General features: G+C 49.0%; 1 protein-coding gene across 12 annotated transcripts in view; it reads left to right on the plus strand.

The window, feature by feature from the left end:
• The window catches only part of LOC144178022 (papilin-like), a 758,094-nt gene that overhangs the window by 724,299 nt on the left and 13,978 nt on the right, over positions 1–19,817 (plus strand). For 11 of the 12 annotated variants that reach the window (XM_077705608.1, XM_077705588.1, XM_077705615.1 and 8 more), the window contains one exon: positions 2,355–2,480. The exons of the other annotated variant lie outside the window; for it this stretch is intronic. In XM_077705608.1, coding sequence (XP_077561734.1) covers positions 2,355–2,480 — 126 coding nt within the window. The remainder of the gene's footprint in view (positions 1–2,354; positions 2,481–19,817) is intronic. 12 annotated transcript variants of the gene reach the window in all.

The raw sequence follows: 19,817 nt of genomic DNA on the forward strand, positions 1-19,817 counted from the left end.
GCTACGCGGTTAGCTCAATTCAACCAAGGCCGCTCGATGGAAACTAGGTCAATCGAGCGGTCGTGGTTCAGCTACATTTTTATTCGCATTTCCAACATTGTTTTTTGGGGATTTTTTAATGTAGCACCGCTTCTTGGAGTTGTATAAGATGGATATTTTTGATCTCGTCAGTTCATTTTCGTAATTTATTTTTAAATTACGTGTTTGTCTCACGGATGGCGACCGTCCAGTCATCAAAGAACTGCGTGGAAGCCAACTTTACACGAAGGGTTTCACAGAACGAACAGGATGGTGGGCGAATGCTCAGCGAGGCGTTCCCGAGATGTCCTATTCGGTACTGCTCACATACCGGGACATCACCCAACATTACCTTGATGTTGCTCGATTTTACCTCGCTCCTAAATGAAACCGTTATCTTAAAACATTTTTGGATTAATACATTCAAAACGTGTTACACTCCTGCTCGGTCCCTGAGACCGAAGCAACGTTACGCAATTCCTCGTTGTTCCACAAGGTACGGGAAAAGAACACGCCGTTATTATGTGCCAGCTATATTTAACACTTTGCCATCTGACTTTTTTGCGCATGCTTCGAAATATAAACTGAAAAAGGCTTTAAGGCGCATGCGCTAGTGCTTTCCAGAGATTTCGGGAATACCGCATGGTTATCTGTTCGGGGTTGGTACTGCGTACTGTAACATATATATATTTTTAACGCTTGTCGCCTGCCAGGCTCTGCCTGACAAGCCCGTTGCGGCTTAGGTAGGCCTGATTATGTACATGACTTCTGTTTGACTAATAAATATTATTATTATTAAATATTATTATTAAATTACCGCCTCCTTTGCAGACAACTTCCCCCTCCCCCACCCCTACCTCACAGCCGAGGCTGCCCACATGTGGCACCTTCTTCAGCTTCGACATGGTAAAAAGTGCACTAGACGGGGACAGAAGAAAAGACAGTGACACGGGACGAGCGCTCGTCCCGTGTCACTGTCTTTTCTTCTGTCCCCGTCTAGTGCACTTTTTACCATGTCGAAGTCGTATCACCAACTAGCCCAAATTTCTGCGTTGAATAACCTTCTTCAGACGCACTCCTTTCCTCACCGCACTCTATTAGTGCATACGTACCCTCACCTCTTTTGCTCTCCCAACTGTCCTTTGTGTAACGCGCCGGACACGCTCTGTCACTCGCTCTGCGAATGCCCGCGCGACCCTTTCCCCGCTATACCGTCCCCCACCCTCTGGGAACAGGCTCTGGGGTGCTTTTGCGTTTGCGTTTGCACGATCGTGCTGGTTTTGTGGCCGGTCTTCGTTGTTACGCGATAGTGTGGATTTGTTCAGTATGTGTAGTTTGCAGAAGCAAGGTCTCCGTGTGTACCTGCCTGGCAATGCCCTGGGAGAGGATGGTTCTTGACGTCCAGGTGCAATACCTATGCATGGCGACCTTATCCAGATGTAGTTTAGTAGCGCTGAATTTTCGCATTATCAAAGATAAAATACCCGACATCCAAGAAATATTGTTCCAAGCAACGTGAGTGAAGGACACCATTCATGCATCGGATATATTGGGGCCGATAATTGCTGGGTCGTGTCTGCTTCAACCCAGGGACACGTGAAAGTTTCTTCGTTCGCTACTTCTGTAAAAGTGGACCAATAAATTTGTTGGCTCACGATGTTGCAATACCCACGGAATAGCTCCATTCATTCTCGGAGTTCCCTGTGTGTGAGGGGTGCACTGTTGAAATTTCTCGCTTCATTATGCGATGGAGTCGGCTGTTATCTGGCTAGCCGGAACCCTGACTCTTTTATATTGTTATCTTAATCTCTACTTGTCCCGCGCGGTGGCTGCTCTTTGGTGGCTGCTCTTTGGTCTTGGGGGAATAGCGCGAGACGAAGCTAGTGCGCTGCAGATTAAAACGCCGAGTTCAAATAAGCGGTCTACTGGCTGTGGCCGTCGGCAACTAAACGCAGACTTCGCAACGCAACGTGTATTTTGTTTAACAGAACTCTGAGAACCTCCCTGATGTACAGTGAACTTTAACTGACCAGTTCTGAATGTTCGTGCCATATAATACTGAATGTGTCATATAATACTGATATATACTACCCTCGTCGCCGATGATAGCGATTAGAAAAATTGGTAGCCTGTATACGTCAGTGTGTTACTCAGGGCGCCTTTGAAAACGTTTAAAGGAGAATCCCCAAAAGTGACTTAGGATAGGACTGCACAACATCGACACGAAACTCTATACGCTGGTTCGCCAAGGTACAGGTCGCGAGTAAAATCTCCTTTTGGGTGTTGTAATACGTGCGGGTTTTGCTCCCTTATTATTTCTATTTCTTGTTTTGCAGGGGTCCAGGCCAAAGTTGCCAACGCAGCCGCCAGCTGTCCAGAGTCCATCGAGTGCAGCTGCGGTGTTTTCAGCGTCGAAGACGGATGCAAAGTCTGTCAATGCAATAGCATGGCAGTTCGAAACGGTGCGGCGGTATAGCGAGATAACAAAATATAGTATACTCGCGTTAAGATGAGCTGGGCTCTGTCGCATTTTATGACTAAGACGAAGAATCCTTTTGCTCTCGTCTGACATGCGCAATGCCAAAAAACTGCCAGTTGCAGTGAATTTCTGATATTCGGAAAAAAACATTTTCCGGTCATGTCGAGGTCATCTACGCGAAAGATTACTGTATTGCGATTAGCTACTATATGTTGTTGATTAATGTGACATTTTGGGTGATTTAGAAATCCGTTGTCGCTAACCGCGATTCGACCGGGCAGCGTATTCCCAAACCATATCCCGTAGGGGCCCAGACCGACCACACCCCCCCAAGCAGGGACACAGCACCGTGACGTCACTTCCTCTATGTGCGCGATTTCATGCGACGTGGATTTTTTCTTTTTTCCCCCTTCCCTCGTTTTGGCTGCTTTGCGGGCGGCCGATGGTTTCGCTCCGTACGCGGGGCTGGCCTACGGCGCTGGGGAAGCTGACGCACATGTGGTAGAAGTTAACCTTTCGTACCTGAGCCCCTGAGCTCTCCGCGCTCTTCTTGTGCGCTGCAAGTTGACGTTGACTTCTTGTCGTGTTCCTACATAAGCGCTCGGCTCGGTGCTCTAAGTGCGCGCACTCGGATGGACGCTTTCACGTACATGTGGCTATATATACGTTCCGGAAAGCAAACACTCTCATTGAAAGGCCATTCTACAACACACAGAAGGGTATACAATTGAGTTGGGTGCTCTTTCACTATATACACACCTCAAAACGCGATTCCGTGCTGCAGGTAAGGATTACAAGAAAGGCAGCCAATTAAGCATGACTATATTCACAAACTGTCCTGCCCTTGCGAAATAATTAGCTTCATGAGCTGCTACATTTTGGCACTTTCATAAGCACTATTACATTGAATTTTGTTAACATGAACTTCATTGCATTAATTCTTTATCAGGGACACTAAGGAAAGGGCCACTAAGGAAAGCATTGACATTTTGTTAACAGCAACGGAATATGTGAATCGTTCTTGCAAGGTTGGTATGTACGTTGATAAGAAAGACACTAGCTCAAACGTACACGTTTTACACTCGGTCATGAATGCTGCATCATTTGCACTGCTGGTGATAACAATTTAGGGAAACAATATCGAAAATTTAAACAAACTGAGGGCTAAGTAATAGTTGGATTTAACAGCTTCTGAAGTACTCGAGGAATTTGGTATATGTCTTCTCTACAGGGCTACTGACCACAGTCTCTGCACTGAAGCCATCAGGGCGGAGTTATCAGGAAGGGTGTCAGTAATCATGCGTGCTACCACTCACACTGTTGCCAATGTCGATTAGTTATTCTTAAAAAAATTGTGCTTCATGCACACACAGATTTTGCTGCATAAGACAACGTATATTATTTTCTATCGGACCAATGAGTAGCTGCGCGTGAGCTTGAGGTCACGGTAGTCGCAGGAGAGATTAAACTAAGTAAAAAAACGGTTATCTCCTGTGCGCACTATTTTTGGGATTTGACAGTCCAAATAGCGGCAAAAAATGTCACTTTTCGAGATTCGCTTATGGGGATAGATGAGTAGTTTGTGTCCGTTTCCTGCGACGCATTTTTTAGCTACCACATACAGATTTCTGTGGTGTCTCGCCTTTTAATGCGCGCGCATTGCTTCACAGTTCGCACCTCAACTGTAAGCGTCACACGCAAAAAAAGTATTCAAATGTATAAACAAGAAATAGCAAGAATAAAAATATAAATAGTGCAACACAAGTTGCAAAGCGCCGCTTCATGTACTACAACGCTTCGTATCTAAAAACATATCTTTCGCCCCGTTTCTGGACCTTTTGGACAATCCAGGTGGTGTTGGTGCACCCGCTCTACGTGTCCATGAAGGCGTTTACTGCTACTTCGTCAGGCAGGTTCACGCGGAACACAGACTCATGATCTGTTGACGCGATGTCATCCCGGACGACCTCGAGCGGCTGCTCGTGCTCATCCATGAAGCAGAAGTTATAAGCTGCGCGAATATCGCGTGAATGCGCGGGGGACGCGCGTGGCGCACACAACTATGAGAACGGACCTTGTGATTGGCAGTTTTGCGCGAGTGCGAGGCACAGAGGAGTATTACGAATAACACGCTCGCTGATGTTCGCAGCAGACGCGCGACCGACGTACGCGTGTGCTTTCGAGCAAACGTTATTCGCTTCGGTATACAGTTCAAAGGTCCACCCAAGACAAAAAAAAAACATTTTTGTCTTCAGTTTAATGGGAGCGCTTGCTTTGAGGAACGTGCAAAAGCATCCACCCGTCCGCGCACTTGAGCAACGTGCAGAGCGCTAGCTTAACTAGGAACAGCATGGGAGACGAGTGACTGCAGGCGCGCAAGAGAGCGCGGAGAGTGAGCTTCAGCTTCCCAGCGCGTTCGCCAGGCTCGCGCTCGGAGCGAAACCATCGGTCGCCGCAAAGCAGCGCGACCACAAAAGACCCAAACTAATTTTTGTCTTCAATATAATGAGAGTATTTGCTTTCCCAAACGTATATAATACCACATGTGCGTGAAAGCGCCCATCCGAGTGCGCGCACTTAAGGCGCGTTTATACTTCGACGTTGCGTAGGCGCGCGCGCGCGCCGCACGGTTACGCTACGTCGGCGAATGCCGGTCCCTCTACACTCCGGCGTCAAACCGCCGGCGTGTCGGACGGAGTTCGGCGCAGTTCCGCGGCACGGGCGTCGGGATAGGTCATGTCTCTATTCCGCGCGGGAAACGTCGGGCTGCGTTGGGCCGCCGGCGGCCCCGTATCCCGTCATGCACCTCGCCAACACGTCCGGACCACCCGTACAGCGCCCGCGCGCGTCCGTTTGCTCGACTGTTCTCTCGGAGCGCTCTTTTAAATGCGGAGCATTTCTTAGGCTCGCGATGTCACTCGTCGATGTTGTCGGCGCCGTCCACACGCTCACTGCGCATGCGCGTCGCGTCGAGGCGCAGGTGCGCGTCTCTCCCCCGTACCCTCCTCGCTCTCAACAATAGGTGCGGCGGTGTGGGAGGAGCGCGTGTATCCCGTGCGCTCCGTCGCTCTCAACAACAGCTGCGGCGGTGCGGGGGGAGCGCTTCTGTGCGCGCATGCGTCGTAGCTACCCGTGCACTGCGTCGCGCTCAACAGTAACGGCGGCAGGGCGTGTACACGTGATAACGGCGTGGTGGGTGCGTGGAAAGTTCGCGCGCTTGTGTACGGAAGTGTGCGCACGCGCATCTCTCTCCCGTACTCCTCTCCCTCGAACGCGGGCGGTGTGTATACAAGCGGCGGAGCGCGCGTTCGGAATTCAGTCAAGGGCGTCTTTGCTTGGCTTTCGCTTGACTTGACGCTTCGCTTGACGGCACCAAGCCATAAAGACAGACTTTAGCTTTACACTCCTTGCCTTCGCTTCTCCTTCATTCAATAAATAAGAACAATAAAGACGAAATAACAATTAATCATTCCCAAACCATACCCAATTATGCAACATTCACGCGATACCCCCACCACTCTGCGACGCATTTACTCGAGTTCCCCCCGTGGGAAGATGCGGGCGGGTTTTTTGATTGTGCCCGACCGCTCGACAAGTGCGCAATGAAAGCTTCGAACCACAGCGACGTCTCCAATGCCATGGTGGAGTCCCTTATCGATGCCATACGGCGGCACCCCTGCGTTTATGACAAAACGCATTGACTACCGCGACTATCTGGCGTTAGTCCAATATTTCACGGATATAGGCCTCCTGCGCTGGAGTTTTCGCGACATGCAGCGCCCCTAGTGGCCGACTCCTCTGGGTTGTGCAAAAGCAGACGACCGTCGCCGCCCTCCATGCGTTTTCAATTACTAGGCAGAGTGAAACTTGGTTGTACTTAGTTTAATCGCTTTGTGGCGCGTTTAAATGACTGCATACTGTATGAAATAGCCCTTAAAGTAGTTGTAGAGGCTAAACGAAATAATATCCGCTCAAACAAGCCGATTTATCGGCTTTCTTTTCACCGAACTGTCGCAGGTTGGGTGGTCTAACAGTATGGCCAGGTCGGGTGGTCTAACGTCCTGACGACGATTACCGTTCTTTCTTCTTGCGTGCGGTCGACAAAGGAAAGTTCACAAGTAGCATAAACACGGAACGCTGCTCATCCTATAGCCTGAGATAACTGCAAAAGGTTGCTTCAGCGGAAGCATGCAAGCGAACCTAAAAATTGCGAAGCCGACTCAGCTGACACTGCTGCCTGGCACCGCCATGAGAACGAGTGGAAATTTTGTTTTGTATTTTTGCAAACTAAATGATCCTTGCGTAACGTTTTACTCCGCACGATTTACGAACGGCAGGGTACACGTATACTACCGAGTAGGGGAGGCATTGCGGCAAATAAACAAATTAAGCGCTATTAAAAGACACAAAACAGTCACCACATCGCACACCCGCTACCTGCAGAAATGTGTACTTATATATTTGCATAACATAACTTAACACAGCCGCATACACGGCGCACGGAACCGAATATTTGCAGGCGATCATCACTGAATCTGTTGGTTATCTTCGTCGCTAACAATCTGAACGCCGACTTGCTAGTTTTGTCCTCAAATGGAGTTAGACAGCTAGACAAGAACAGAAAACTGGTCGCTTCCAGTTGAATTGTCCCCCATCTTCACACTTCGCCAGATTATTGCCGAATATTATTGTCGATTCGCTGAATTATTTCGCTTTGCATTCAAAGCCCCCGTCCTCCTCCCACCCGATCTGCATCCAGCCCTCCGCCGTGTCGGCTGCTTGAAACTCGGCCCTACACTTCAAAACGTTGCTGATCCTGATTCTAGCCTATAAAGTGCGAACAGGGAATATATGATGCAAGAGCGTAATAAAGTAAAGGGGGAGGAAACAAGGAAAGCGAGCGGCCTCTCAGTTCGCCTGACCACTTTGTTTTACGGCCAGTAATTTCGGAATCGGAATACAGATTTCACGCTTCTGACGCTTGCTGAATTTTGTCACTGAGACACGCAACAAAACGGCAAGCTACCGCTGCACCATGTATTCGTAACGGCGACGCAAACGAGCACTGTTTAATGAAAGTGCACGCATAGTGCGCAGGTACGCAAAAGAGCGGCGCACCGGAGCAGACGAGCCAGCGGTCCGCCGGACGCGCTGGCTTTTAAAGCGCCATCATCGCCGATTGCGTCACTCTTCTTTCTTGATCGGCTGTTGAAAAGTCCTTGTCACCTAGAGTAGTAAGTAGTTTGGAGTGATTGATTTGATTGATTGTAGGGTTTAACGCGCCGACGCAACGCAGGCGATGAGGCGCGCCGTAGTGGAGGGCTCCGGATTATTTTTGACCACCTGGGGATCTTTATCGTGCGCCGAAATCTCGCACACACGGGCGTTTTTGCTTTTCGCCTCCATCAGAAAAGCGACCGCCGCGGCCGGGAATCCAACCCGCGACCTCGTGCTCAGCAGCGCAACGCCTTAGCCACTGAGCCAAGTAGTTTGGACTAGAAGTTTCACTTCAAATTTCACTTGATACGACCATCGATCGGGTAACCAGTGAGTGGCAGAGCAAATCACCGCCCCGGCACTTTCGTCGGCGCTGTAAACGTATTTAGCGCTACAAAGCTTTTCCTCCTAATGCCAAGTTGATCGCCAGAAGCGATCGGACTCGTCGGGGATGGGCTGGTGACCATGTCGCAAAACAATCGGGAGCATCGAGCTCATTTTGCTTCTGTCAACACGGGATCTTATGGGACCCGCGCAGCTTTGTACTACCTGGAAGTATTGCCCGGAAGCCGCTTGCGCAGGGCCCCCTGGGCAGCGCAGGAGGCCTATACATCGACCGCTTCCGCTTACGCCGCAGCCGACGAACCGGTAATGCCAGGGCCAATTTATGGCACGCAGGGTACGCCCAAGCCATGGTCAAGACACAAGTGCGCGAAAACACACGGACAGACAGGAAAAGACACGGAGAAAGGTTCAAACAATGGAACTCAGGGCGCACTGTTGGAAAAGCGCGGCACACGGCCGAATTAACGGAGGCACAAAAAAAAACAAAAAAAAAACGCGCGCCTCTGTTCTAGGCACGGCCGGGCTGGAGGAGCGGCGGGCGCGCACTTTCATACGGCCTGCGCTTCGGGTATAGTTCCCACCTTTGACCGCCGCTAGTTCGTGTCGCTGCGGACCAACCCTCGCCGGTTGACCTACAGCACGCGCGGGGTAGGTAGAGCGGCGGCGCGCGCGCACTTGCCACTGCTCTAGCCCTGCCGTAGCTACACTCGATACCTGTTCGTGTAAATTTACATGTGCGTCATTAAAATAGGCGACTCCTCCCCCTTCTGAATTTTCGGTCTAATAGGGTCAAACAGCCTAACATTACCACTCGGAAGCGGCTAATCAAAAAATTGAAAGAAACATTTTAACTCGGGGCACATGAAGAAAAATGTGCGAGGCCTTCATATCTTATCAGCGACTGTATTATATAAAAATGGTGAGACAGGCAAATAAACACGGCACTTTCCGTGACTGAAATATCATTTCTTATTTTTTTATTTTTCCTTTCGTATGATGTCTTGGTTTGCACACGCACAGGGCACGACCAGTGACGCGAATGATTTCCCGTCGAGGGAGATAGGGTTATCGCTTAGCTAAACGTGATTCTGCTATTCACGCTCCGGTCGGGCTGAGCGGCCCGCCGGCAGCGAAGCGCACTGTCAAAAACACACAGCTGCTCGGCCAGAAGCGATGCGTCGACTAACAGAAAGGCGGGTTGGAAGGGCAGAGGGTTGGTTCGAAGCGCCCCCACTGTAAAGAATCTGCTGTATTGGTTCCTTCTTGGGTGCGCAGGCCGTATGAAAGTGCGCGCTCGCCGCTGCTCCAGTCCGGCCGTGTTCTAGGCCGATCGTTTTGCGCATTCCACGACAGCTGGCGCACTAATCGCAAAACCATCTGCGCATGCTCCAGCCGGAAGCGACGCTGGCTGCGCTGCGCCGGCAAAGTTGGAGTGTACACTGGTAGCAATTTCCGCTGGCCTAGTCTAGCAGACTGGACGTCGCCGACCGCGTGGCCGCGCGCCCGTGCGCCGCGAAAGTCGGAGTATATTCGCGACTTTAGAGCACCGAGCCGAGCGCTTATCTAAGAACATGACGGGAGGTCAGCGTCAACTTACAGGCGCGCCAGAAGAGCGCGGAGAGCTCAGGGGCTCAGGTACTAAGGTTAACTTCTACCACATGTTCGTCAGCTTCCCCAGCGCCCCAGGCCAGCCCCGCGCACGGAGCGAAACCATCGGCCGCCATCAAAGCAGCCGAAAAGAGGGAAGGGGGAAAAAACAAAAAAATCCACGTTGCATGAAATCGCGCCCACAGAAGAAGTTACGTCACGGTGCTGCGTCGCTGCTTGGGGCGGTGTGGTCGGCTTGGGTCCCTACGGGATATGGTTTGGGAATACGCGACCGCCAAATGGTAGTGCACGGCGAAAGCGTAACTGGAAATGGCCAGTACTGGCGAGTGCGGCACCGGCAGTTTCTGGCTAAGGCGGGCCCACCAACTAACAACGAAGTAGGGCGGTATTCTCGAGTTTTGTCCCTTTTGCGTCCCTTTCAAATTGCTAAAAGCAAACAACCACAAGTGACGTCATGCAATCGCGGCAAACCTACTGCCAACGCTCATTGCTTAACCGGAAGTACGTCACGAAGAAGGGGCGCAAAAGGGACATTTTCAAAACAGACAGTTACGAGAATATCGCCCCTGTACGCGTGAAGTGGCATCGCGCTCTCTCCCGGAGAAAGGGGCGGCTCGCGACGTTATACTTCCCGACCTTCGATATATGATAGGCCACTGCCGCGAAGTTTTCTCTTCCTCTCCGCGACGTGGAGTGGTCTTCGGGATATAGCAGGCATTTCTCACACTTTAAGACTGTACATTGTGTCTGCTCGCAAGCGTGTGCTCAGGCTCTCACGCTGGTAGGGTGTTTTTGAAGGAGTAGACGCTTGTTGTCGAGTAGTCGGGTTGAATGCGAGGTGTTGAGATTGTCACTCCAGCTGGGCGCGCGCTCGAAACACGCACAAATAAATTAGAAACTGTACTTGCACGTTCAGGCATAGGAAAGGTTTGTGCACAGGGCCGACGGCGGCAGATCGTCATGCGAGAAATAAACAGTTACGTTGACCAGCAACAGCCAACAGGACAGCCACCGCTGTAATGACGTAATTAAAGTGGTGCACACTAAGGAAGGGCGCAGTTTGTTTTTCCCCAGATATTTGCGAGCTTGCCGCTTCACCTGCACGTGTAATGTCTTGCTCAGGTATTCCTTGCTACGTAACGTCGCTCAGGTTTATTGCATTGATCAAAGCGTGCTACAGGGCCCCTATAAAGACACTGCAACACTCATGGCCGACATCGTGTATTTTGTGTAAATACATCACTCGCATCTTCCATGGTTCATTTCCTGCGTCCTGCCGTCACAAACAATATCAACGAATTTTAGAGGAGATAATATTTTTTGGGCCGCCATACTTGTCTGAGAGAGAGAATGCATTTAATGGTAAAAGCGAGGTTATCCGAGCCATATCGCTTAGCATGCTACGTGTCTTTATACTTTCAAGATGTAGTGAATAAATACAACCAGTACATAGTATAGTGGATCACAAAGCACCTCAGGCAGAAGTTTTTACTCGATGACCATCATATTAATTAGAACCTTGCTCAAAACATTTTTCTCCCTTTCCCGGTCTTGGCGTTCTTCGGGCGCTTGAACTACGTAATTACAGTTGTGCAGAGGGTATTGGCCGGTTTTACACCAGGTTCAAAAATAAATGCATTCGATAGCCACCTTAAAAAAAAAGCCCCAACGCGATGCAGAAACGGATGGTGGATCTGCGGTGACGAGCAAATCACGCCGTGCCGCTCAGTGCTTGCGTGGTACACTTTCTCATGTCTCGAAGCAGTGCTTTCGCAGTGCTTCGAGACATGAGAAAGTGTTGCAGAGTCCCTTTAAGAAAGAACGCTGGTACTCTCGGTTATGTAATTATAGTGTGTCTAAAATATTTCTTAGGTTTCTTTTGTGCTGATAATGTCGACCTGTATAAGCCGCGACAGGTTTTATTTTACTTTCAAGGAAGGAAACAGTTTCGCTGTGAATTTTTCGGCCGGGTTGTTGAATCTAGTGACGTGAGGCAGACAGAAATACACGTAGCATGCGAAGCGATATGGCTCGGATAGCCTCGCTTTTACCATTAAATGCATTCTCTCTCTCAGAAACGTATGGCGGCCCAAGAAAGAATTGAACCGGAAAGCAGAAGAGCTATGCTGCAGAAAGTGTAGGGTGACGTGGCGTGTTCTGTCCTCACGACTCTCACATACCAGAATGCCAGAATTCAAAATATTCTTCATTGTGTCATCCCAGGTGCCGCAATGACTGTGTAGATTCTTTTGTAAGGGTTGTTGCGGAAAAGGACGAAGACCGTGTGCCAAGGGCGCCGTAACCACCACGAGCTAGTATACAGAACTTAAACAACAGCGCAAAAGACAAGGACTAGGAAAGAAGCACAGACAAGCGCTGACAAACAACTGAGCGTAATTTATTGCTGCTCGCTTATAAATACGGTGGCCACACATAAAATACACAACAAACAGAAGATTTACACAATCATGAGAAAACGTACTCATGTCTTGTCGTACCTACAACCACACGTTTACCCATTAAGGTAATTTATCTCTTTTTGTGTTAAAGCCACCAACGGCTTACTGACGCATTTTTCTTTCTTCATCGCAATCTCGAACGCTTCGTGTATCTCCCTCGTGTCTGTATCAAAATGGCGCAGTCATCCAGAAAGGGCACACAGCCGCATGATGTGCAATGAAGAGCGAGGTTGCTTCCTGTGCGTGTCTTCATCGAGTTGGCGTGTTCACGCAGCCGGTCACTCACGCATCTTCTAGTCTGCCCGATGTACGAGCGACCGCAACGAAGGGGAATGTCAAACAACTTATTTGGTGCACTCCTTGAAGCGTGTGGCATGATTCGTGGTGCACGTTCTTCGATCTTCATTATGCGACTCAGCATTCACTGTGCCGCACAAGTTACCCAACTTGTTTTTTGCTGAGAAGACAACATTCACGCCCGCCCGGTTTCCTACTTTTCTGAGCCGATGCGATACGCCATGAATATACGGTATAACCGCGACCTTCTTCTTCACTAGCTCCGGCTCTTCCTGCCTACGAGTCCTTCGTCCAGTAAACTCGGCTAGGAGCCTTTCCTCTGCCGCTGTCAGGCATTGGTTCGGAAAACCTACCGCCCCTAACCGCCTCACTTGGGTATAAAAACTTGGAGCATGGTGGGGGCACGAACGAAGCAGGGCGCTTCTTAGTGAAGTCATGGCGATACCCCTCTTCACCAATTTCGAATGCGCCGACGAAAATGGGAGCAGACTTTTTTGGGAACGCGGTTCGTACCTCCAGCACACGTGGTCTTTTGCGAACAGGAGACTCTGATCCAAAAACCTGAGGCGTCCTTCTTTAGGGAGTTCCTTCGTGAGGGTAAACACATCCAAGACCGAAGCAAATATCCCATATATCCGCTCCACCTGTGCCGCCTGGTCGTCACCCTGTTTGTACACCACCAAAAAATCATCCACGAAGCGGAACACCTTTACGACGTCTGATTCCTTGAGGGCCTCATCCAGTCTACGATCAAAGCGGGCCAAGAAGAGGTTACTGAGTGCGGGTGCCAGGTATGAACCGAGGCATGAACCGATGCCGGGGCCAGGCATGAACCGATCCACCACGGCGTACCACGACTTCTGGGCACGCGAGGCATGGCCAACTATTTGATCTCCTGATCCTGGATGCCTTGCCCTCAAACGGGGCCCGCCATGGCTGGCTGCTCGACGCGTCGAACCGACCTCCTGAAAGCCGGAGATGTCGAGCCTGTCCCTAGACATTTCCAGCCTGTCCCTGTCGACATTGAGCCTACCGGTGATGTGAGGTCGTGGGCCCGCTGAAAGGTCTGAAGGACACGCTCCAGCAGAGGTATCGGGACTCGACATAACCACCGATTGGATCGTGGAATCAGCAACTCCAAAACTAATTACGCTTAAATGCTTTCTTGAATCTCTCCACGAAGTACTGGATGACCTAAAAAAGCTTCACCGACATATACGAGATCTCTTGGACTCCAAAGGCTATGAAAAAGTTACGAAGAGTCAGACGAATAGTGATACACGATTTTTTGCTCAAAGTGGCTACTTCGATGTAAAAAATCGAAGTGATCCGTACAAAGATTAACATGCACCTTTTGCAGCCGCTCCGACAGTTGCACCAGTCGAAATATCGTGGAGCTCGTTGACTACCTCTCCAGCTGACGCTGATAAGCCATCCGATTACGCAGACGTATACCTCGTAACGCAAACGACAACATCAGAAACCATCTCATTGTCAGCTGGCAACTTTAACCCTGCCGCATGTGCAAAGCCATCGTCTCAGAGTGACTGCGTAAATCCACGAAATGGACAGCATGAACTCTCTGCAGAGTTTCCACAGTAAGTCTTTTAAAATACCTCTGAGCTTCAGCAGTGATCGCAGAATCATCGACTCGTACCTGAACGTGACAGGCAATATGCCCCGCTCCTGTATACCAAGTGGGAGTGCAAGGCCAAAGACCAGAGCCGCAACTGGTCAAAATTGACCCACCTGGTCAAAATTAATACGGAGCTTCCCACTACGGCGCCCTTATACCTCAGGTTTACCTTAGGCGCGTTTAAAATCATTTAACCACACTGCGAACGCAGACGAACCACACTACGTATTTCATCAGGCTATAACGCAAACAGTCTCGCGAAAAAGACAATTCAACAAGATTGCGGAGAGAACCGTCATTTCATTACTTTGAGCTGTTTCTTCCGCAAGCGCTCTCTGCACCTTTGCGTCAGCATCGTTCTTGCGGACGGGAGGATGTTGAGGAAAAGGACGAAGACGGCGTGCCATGAGTGCAATAACCATCATTAGCTAGAACAGAAGAAAGATGTCATTAAAGCACTAAAGAGCGTCCTTAGCAGAGCCATTGCCTTGGGTCCTGTTCCTCAACATTCTTTATGCTGTTGCCTTTTGTCTCAAAAGAGCTGCCTTTTGTCTAAAATCTGCCAGCTACTACGCGCTAACGCAGCGGCAATTGCGGGCTACTACTGCGGCGATCGGCACAAACGAGACCGAGGCTATAGAACAATTTGAAGTGAATACTAAATGGAATGGCTACGTAACGTGTGGCTCGTGCAGATAGCTTACCGCTCGTTTTTGTTCGTTCAGTGTTTGAAATTATTTTACCCCCCGGAGGGCACAAATGCCAACTGACGTTTAAACGGATACGATGCAACCGCTCTGTTGATACACATGCTTTGCAAGCTCAAGGCCAGCTAAGCTGCTACAATTCGATGCCTGATGTTCTTCATACATGCACTGTTTGCAAAAATCAGTTCTTTACGTGCCCATGACGAAGAGAATTCCCCGGAGTACGTTTTTCACGCGATGTAAGTAGCACTCTCCCTTCGCACCAAATGACATGCGTAATGAGCTCGACAGGTCGTGTGAATGAACTCAGTGTCGATTCCAACCACTTCTTAATCTTGAACTGCTCTTGACATAAATAATCATATGGCACAATTATATAACAACAGCACAGAACACGCGCAGAAGATACCGTATAGCGAAAATGAGAAGATAAAAAAGCCGCAGTTTGTGTACATTTACATGCGGGTAACTCGCCGTGGTGGCTCAGTGGCCAAGGCGCTGTGCTTCTCAGCACAAGGACGAGAGTTCGATCCCGGCCGTGGTGGCTGCTTTACAGATAAACGCGAAAAGTGAAAACGCCCGTCTGTCGAGGTTTCGGCACACGTTAAAGATACCCACCTGGTCAAAATTAATACGGAGCTTCCCACTATGGCGCCCTTATACCTCAGGTTTGCCTTAGGCGCGTTTAACATCACGATAAATCCAGTAAACGTTCACATGCGGGTAAGTGGGGATGTTTTAGCTCGGCGATTAGCGCAAACAGGAATTTTGGATAACGAGCTTGAGGAGGTAGAGCAAATAGGGGAGGCGCAAGGAGGTGGCTGTTTCGTTGGCGATGTCATTCTGCGTTGTGACAACCGGCATACTCCCTTTCCCTTTATGCAAGGATCCGCTTCCCAAGTTTTAGTGTGTGATCCTATCATATCATCTTTCCGATTACAACTCAACACGTATTTCCAGTTATGAATGCAGGTAACAGGGACACTGAAGGGAATTTGTTAAGCTCCCGCTTTTGCTTCCACTGCAGCAGCAGCAGCGTCGGGCATGGCCGGGCTAGTGCTGCGGGCTATACCCGGCCGTGAGTCGGGAGTAACATAACGGAGGGGAGCGTCTTTTGAAGCGTGAGACAGCGGAATCCTAGTCATCCTGATGTGCTTGCTTGGCTACACCACCGCGTGACACAAGTGCAGACACCAAAACCATTCGGCATGTGAGCTTCGTACCGATTTATACCGATTTAAACTAGTTACTTCAGTAAGTTTGAGAATTGCGAGAAAGCTGAGGGAGCTTTTATAATCGCTACTTACCAGAAACAGTTGCTACTTTCGCATTTTGTAATACCTCTTAAAAGACAACCGAATTGGTATTCACGAATTTAGAAAACTGAGTGCCTGTCGTGGCAAGCAGTGGAAAAAAAGAAGCGTTTCTCTAGCGGACAGATGTCTGCATGTGGTTTGTACATTTTGTTTTCCCTCCCTGCAAACCAATCCATAACGTATGTTTGCCGTCATCATCATCATCACCAGCCTATCTGCGCCCACTGAAGGGCAAAGACCTCTCCCATTATTCTCCAATTACCCTGGTACTGTGCCAACTGTGACCAATTTATCCCTGCAAACTTCTTGATCTGATCCGTCCATCTAACTTTCTGACGCCCCCTGCTATTCTTGCCTTCTCTAGGGATCCGCTCTGTTACCCTTAATGATCACCGGTTATCTTGCCTGCGCATTACATGCCCTGGCCACGTCCATTCCTTCTTTTTTTTTAATTTCACTAGTATGTCCTTAACACGCGTTTGTTCCCTGACCCACTCCGCTCTCTTCTTGTCGCTTAATGTTAGACCTATCAATTTCCGCTCCATTGCCCTCTGAGTCGTTCTCAATTTAAGCTGAACCCTCTAAGTGAGCCTTCAAGTTTCTGCCCCGTAGGTGAGTACCGGTAAGATGCAGCTGTCGTACACTTTCTTCTTCAGGGACAATGGTAGGCTGCTATTCATTATCGCAGAATGTCTGTCCTATGCACTCCACCCCATTCTGATCCTTCTAATTATCTCTGCCTCATGGTTGGGAGCCGGGGTCACAACTTGGCCTAAGTAGATATATTCTTTTACCACTTCCACTACCTCGCCCCCTATCCCAAACTGTTGTGCTGTCCCGAGGTTATTGATTATTACTTTAGTTTTCTGCATATTAATTTTCAGGCCCACGGTTCTACTCCGTTCGTCTAGTGCAGAAAGCATGTTTTGCAATTCGTCCCCCGAGTAACTTAGCAAGGCAATGTCATCAGCAAATCTGAGGTTACGGAGGTATTCTCCTTAACCCTTACTCTCACCTGTTCCCAATCCAACGTTCTGAATACCTCTTGTAAACATGCTGTCAATAACATTGGATGGATTTTGTCTCCTTCTCTGACGCCCTTACTTATAGGTATTTTACTGTTCTCCTTGTGGAGGATGATGGTAACTATGGTCCCATTGTAGATATTCTCTAGTATTTTTACACAATGCTCATCCACCCCCTGGTTCCGTAATGCCTGAACAACTGCTAGGGTTTCGACCGATTCAAATGATTTGTCATAATCTATATAGGCTATATATAGGGGATCAGAATACTCAGCGCACTTCTCCATCACCTGACTGATCGTGTGAATATGGTCCATTGTTGGATAACCTTTACGGAACCCTGCTTGTTCTTCAGGTTGACTGAAATATAAGGTTGCAGACATTCTGTTAGCAATTACCTTGGTAAATACCTTGTAGACGATTGACATTAAGCTCATCGGCCGGTAATTTTTCCGGTCCTTTATATCACCTTTCTTATGGATTAGGATGATGTTCGCGTTCTTCCAAGCTTCCGGTACGCTTGCGGTAATTAGGCATTGCGTATGCATGTTTGCCAGTTTTTGAAGTACAATTTCTCTGCCATCCTTCAAGAGGTCTGCTGTTATCTGATACTCACTAGGTGCTTTGCCCCCTTTCATTTCTTTCAAAGCCTTCCTTACGTCTTCGGTCGTTACAGGTGGGATGTCTATCTCCTCTGTACTACTTTTTCGTTCGGCATTATCCTGGATGTCCCGGCTACTGTACAGATCCCTATAGAACTCCTCGGCCACTGTGAGTCGCCCTGCGCCCACTGCAGGGCAAAAGCCTCTCCCATTATTCTCCAATTACCTCGGTCGTGTGCCAACTGTGACCAATTTATCCCCGCAAACTTCTTGATCTCATCTGCCCATCTAACTTTCTGCCGCCCCCTGCCAGGCTTGCCTTCTCTAGGGATCCACTCTGTTACCCTTAATGACCAGCGGTTATCTTGCCTTCGCTTTACATGCCCTGCCCACGTCCATTTCTTTTTCTTAATCTCTAATAATATGTCCTTAACACGTGTTTGTTCCCTGACCCACTCCGCTTTGATAGGAGTTGATAGGAAAGCTTAATTATTCGGTTTAGAGATTTCATCGCAGTCTACGGGATTTCATTAAACTCCCCAATTTCTCCACCGAAAAATAAATTAAGCCTACGCTAAACACGCTTGGACTATATGGTGGCGTCGTTAACCGGAAAGTCAGCGGCTGCAATAGCTGGATAAGAGTTTCCCGGTGAAAATAACCACGGTCACATAGTCCTGTTAATACAGAGTTTTAGCACTCCGTGTGCTCCATCCGTTACGCGGCCACCGTGTTGACCGGGACCTGCCCAGGCAGCACGAGCATGTGCGGTCAATCTTTGCCCAAAGAACATTGGCCAGCCCTTTTCCCCCCGGCCAATCTTCGGCCAAAGTGTTCGGCACTTAATCCAAAATGGTCCTTGGCCGTGTAAGGCTGGAGCTTGGCTGTCATTCATTGGCCAATATGCTTTGGCCGCTGATACCATTGGGTCACCGACCATTGGCCGAATACGTATGGCCTACAATTGGCCAAAGAAGTATGGCCTACTATTGGCCAGGCATGTATGGCCTACCATTGGCCAAGCATGTATGGCCTACCATTGGCCAATAATGTATGGCCTTCCATTGGCCAGATTCTGGTTATTCTATGCAGGCCAGAGGAAGCCCGCCCAAGGCTGCTGCCATGCATGCCCTGGGGCAGGCCGTTAACCTTGGCCGTGTTAATGGCACACAGGTGTTATGTAAATGAAACACAAACCAGTCAGTTTTATGTCTTTATTTGTCCTTACGCAATGCATGCAATTTCCTTTTGTTGTCTTTCAGAGCACTTGGATGGCATTCGCAGAGTATATTTATCAATTTCTTCATAATCAGCATCGTCCAGCGTCGTGCTTATTTATATTGCCTTTCTGTCTGTGTCTTCGTCTTTCCTTGCAATGTTTTCCCATGAATTCTTCATAATGGCTGCCCCAATTCCCTTGTCGGCTTCTTGGTCTGGCTTTGCTGGTCCTGGAAATGAAAAATGAAATAATTATGAAACAAACAAATGAAATCAAAGCAATAAGCAGACCTTCCTACTTTCTCTGACTGTGCGCGGGGACCCTTGAATTTCAACCCCATCACCATTGTACGAATGGTATCTCGAATTTCCCGAAAAGTGGCCGCCACAGCACAGATGTTTTTCTTTTAATGACGCGTGCACGTTGTTTTGAAAAAAAAAATGGCCGCCACACAACAGAGCTTGTTTTTTTTTCATCACGCGTGCACGTTAGTTTTTGTTGCTGCGACAGTTGCGGTGCTGCGAATGAGCACTCACCGCCATACCTATAGAACATTTTAACTATAATGTAGAGTACCACTAAGTGCAACTAGGTGCTGCTCGAATGGTGTTTATGGCTTAGAAAAGCCTCCCAGGGGACGCGCTCACCACAGTACTCCCTAAAAGTGTTAAAATATGTACAACAACGGCTGGGTCTATCTGTTGTAGCTATCGTTGAACGCATATTATCGGCAGGAAGCACTGATTCAAGTTCGGTGGGGAGTGTGGGCAAACATGCGCTAAATGGCAGTGCAGATTGAGGCGGGCGTGTGTGCGTAAATGTGTGCTTTACTTATGGTGAAGAGTCACTCAACCAGACAATGTCGTGAGCACATGCATTCTGAGCAGTT

This window comes from Haemaphysalis longicornis, unplaced genomic scaffold (genome assembly GCF_048455015.1).
Source record: "Haemaphysalis longicornis isolate Haplotype H1 unplaced genomic scaffold, Haemaphysalis longicornis Haplotype H1 scaffold_1, whole genome shotgun sequence".
Taxonomy (NCBI): domain Eukaryota; kingdom Metazoa; phylum Arthropoda; class Arachnida; order Ixodida; family Ixodidae; genus Haemaphysalis; species Haemaphysalis longicornis.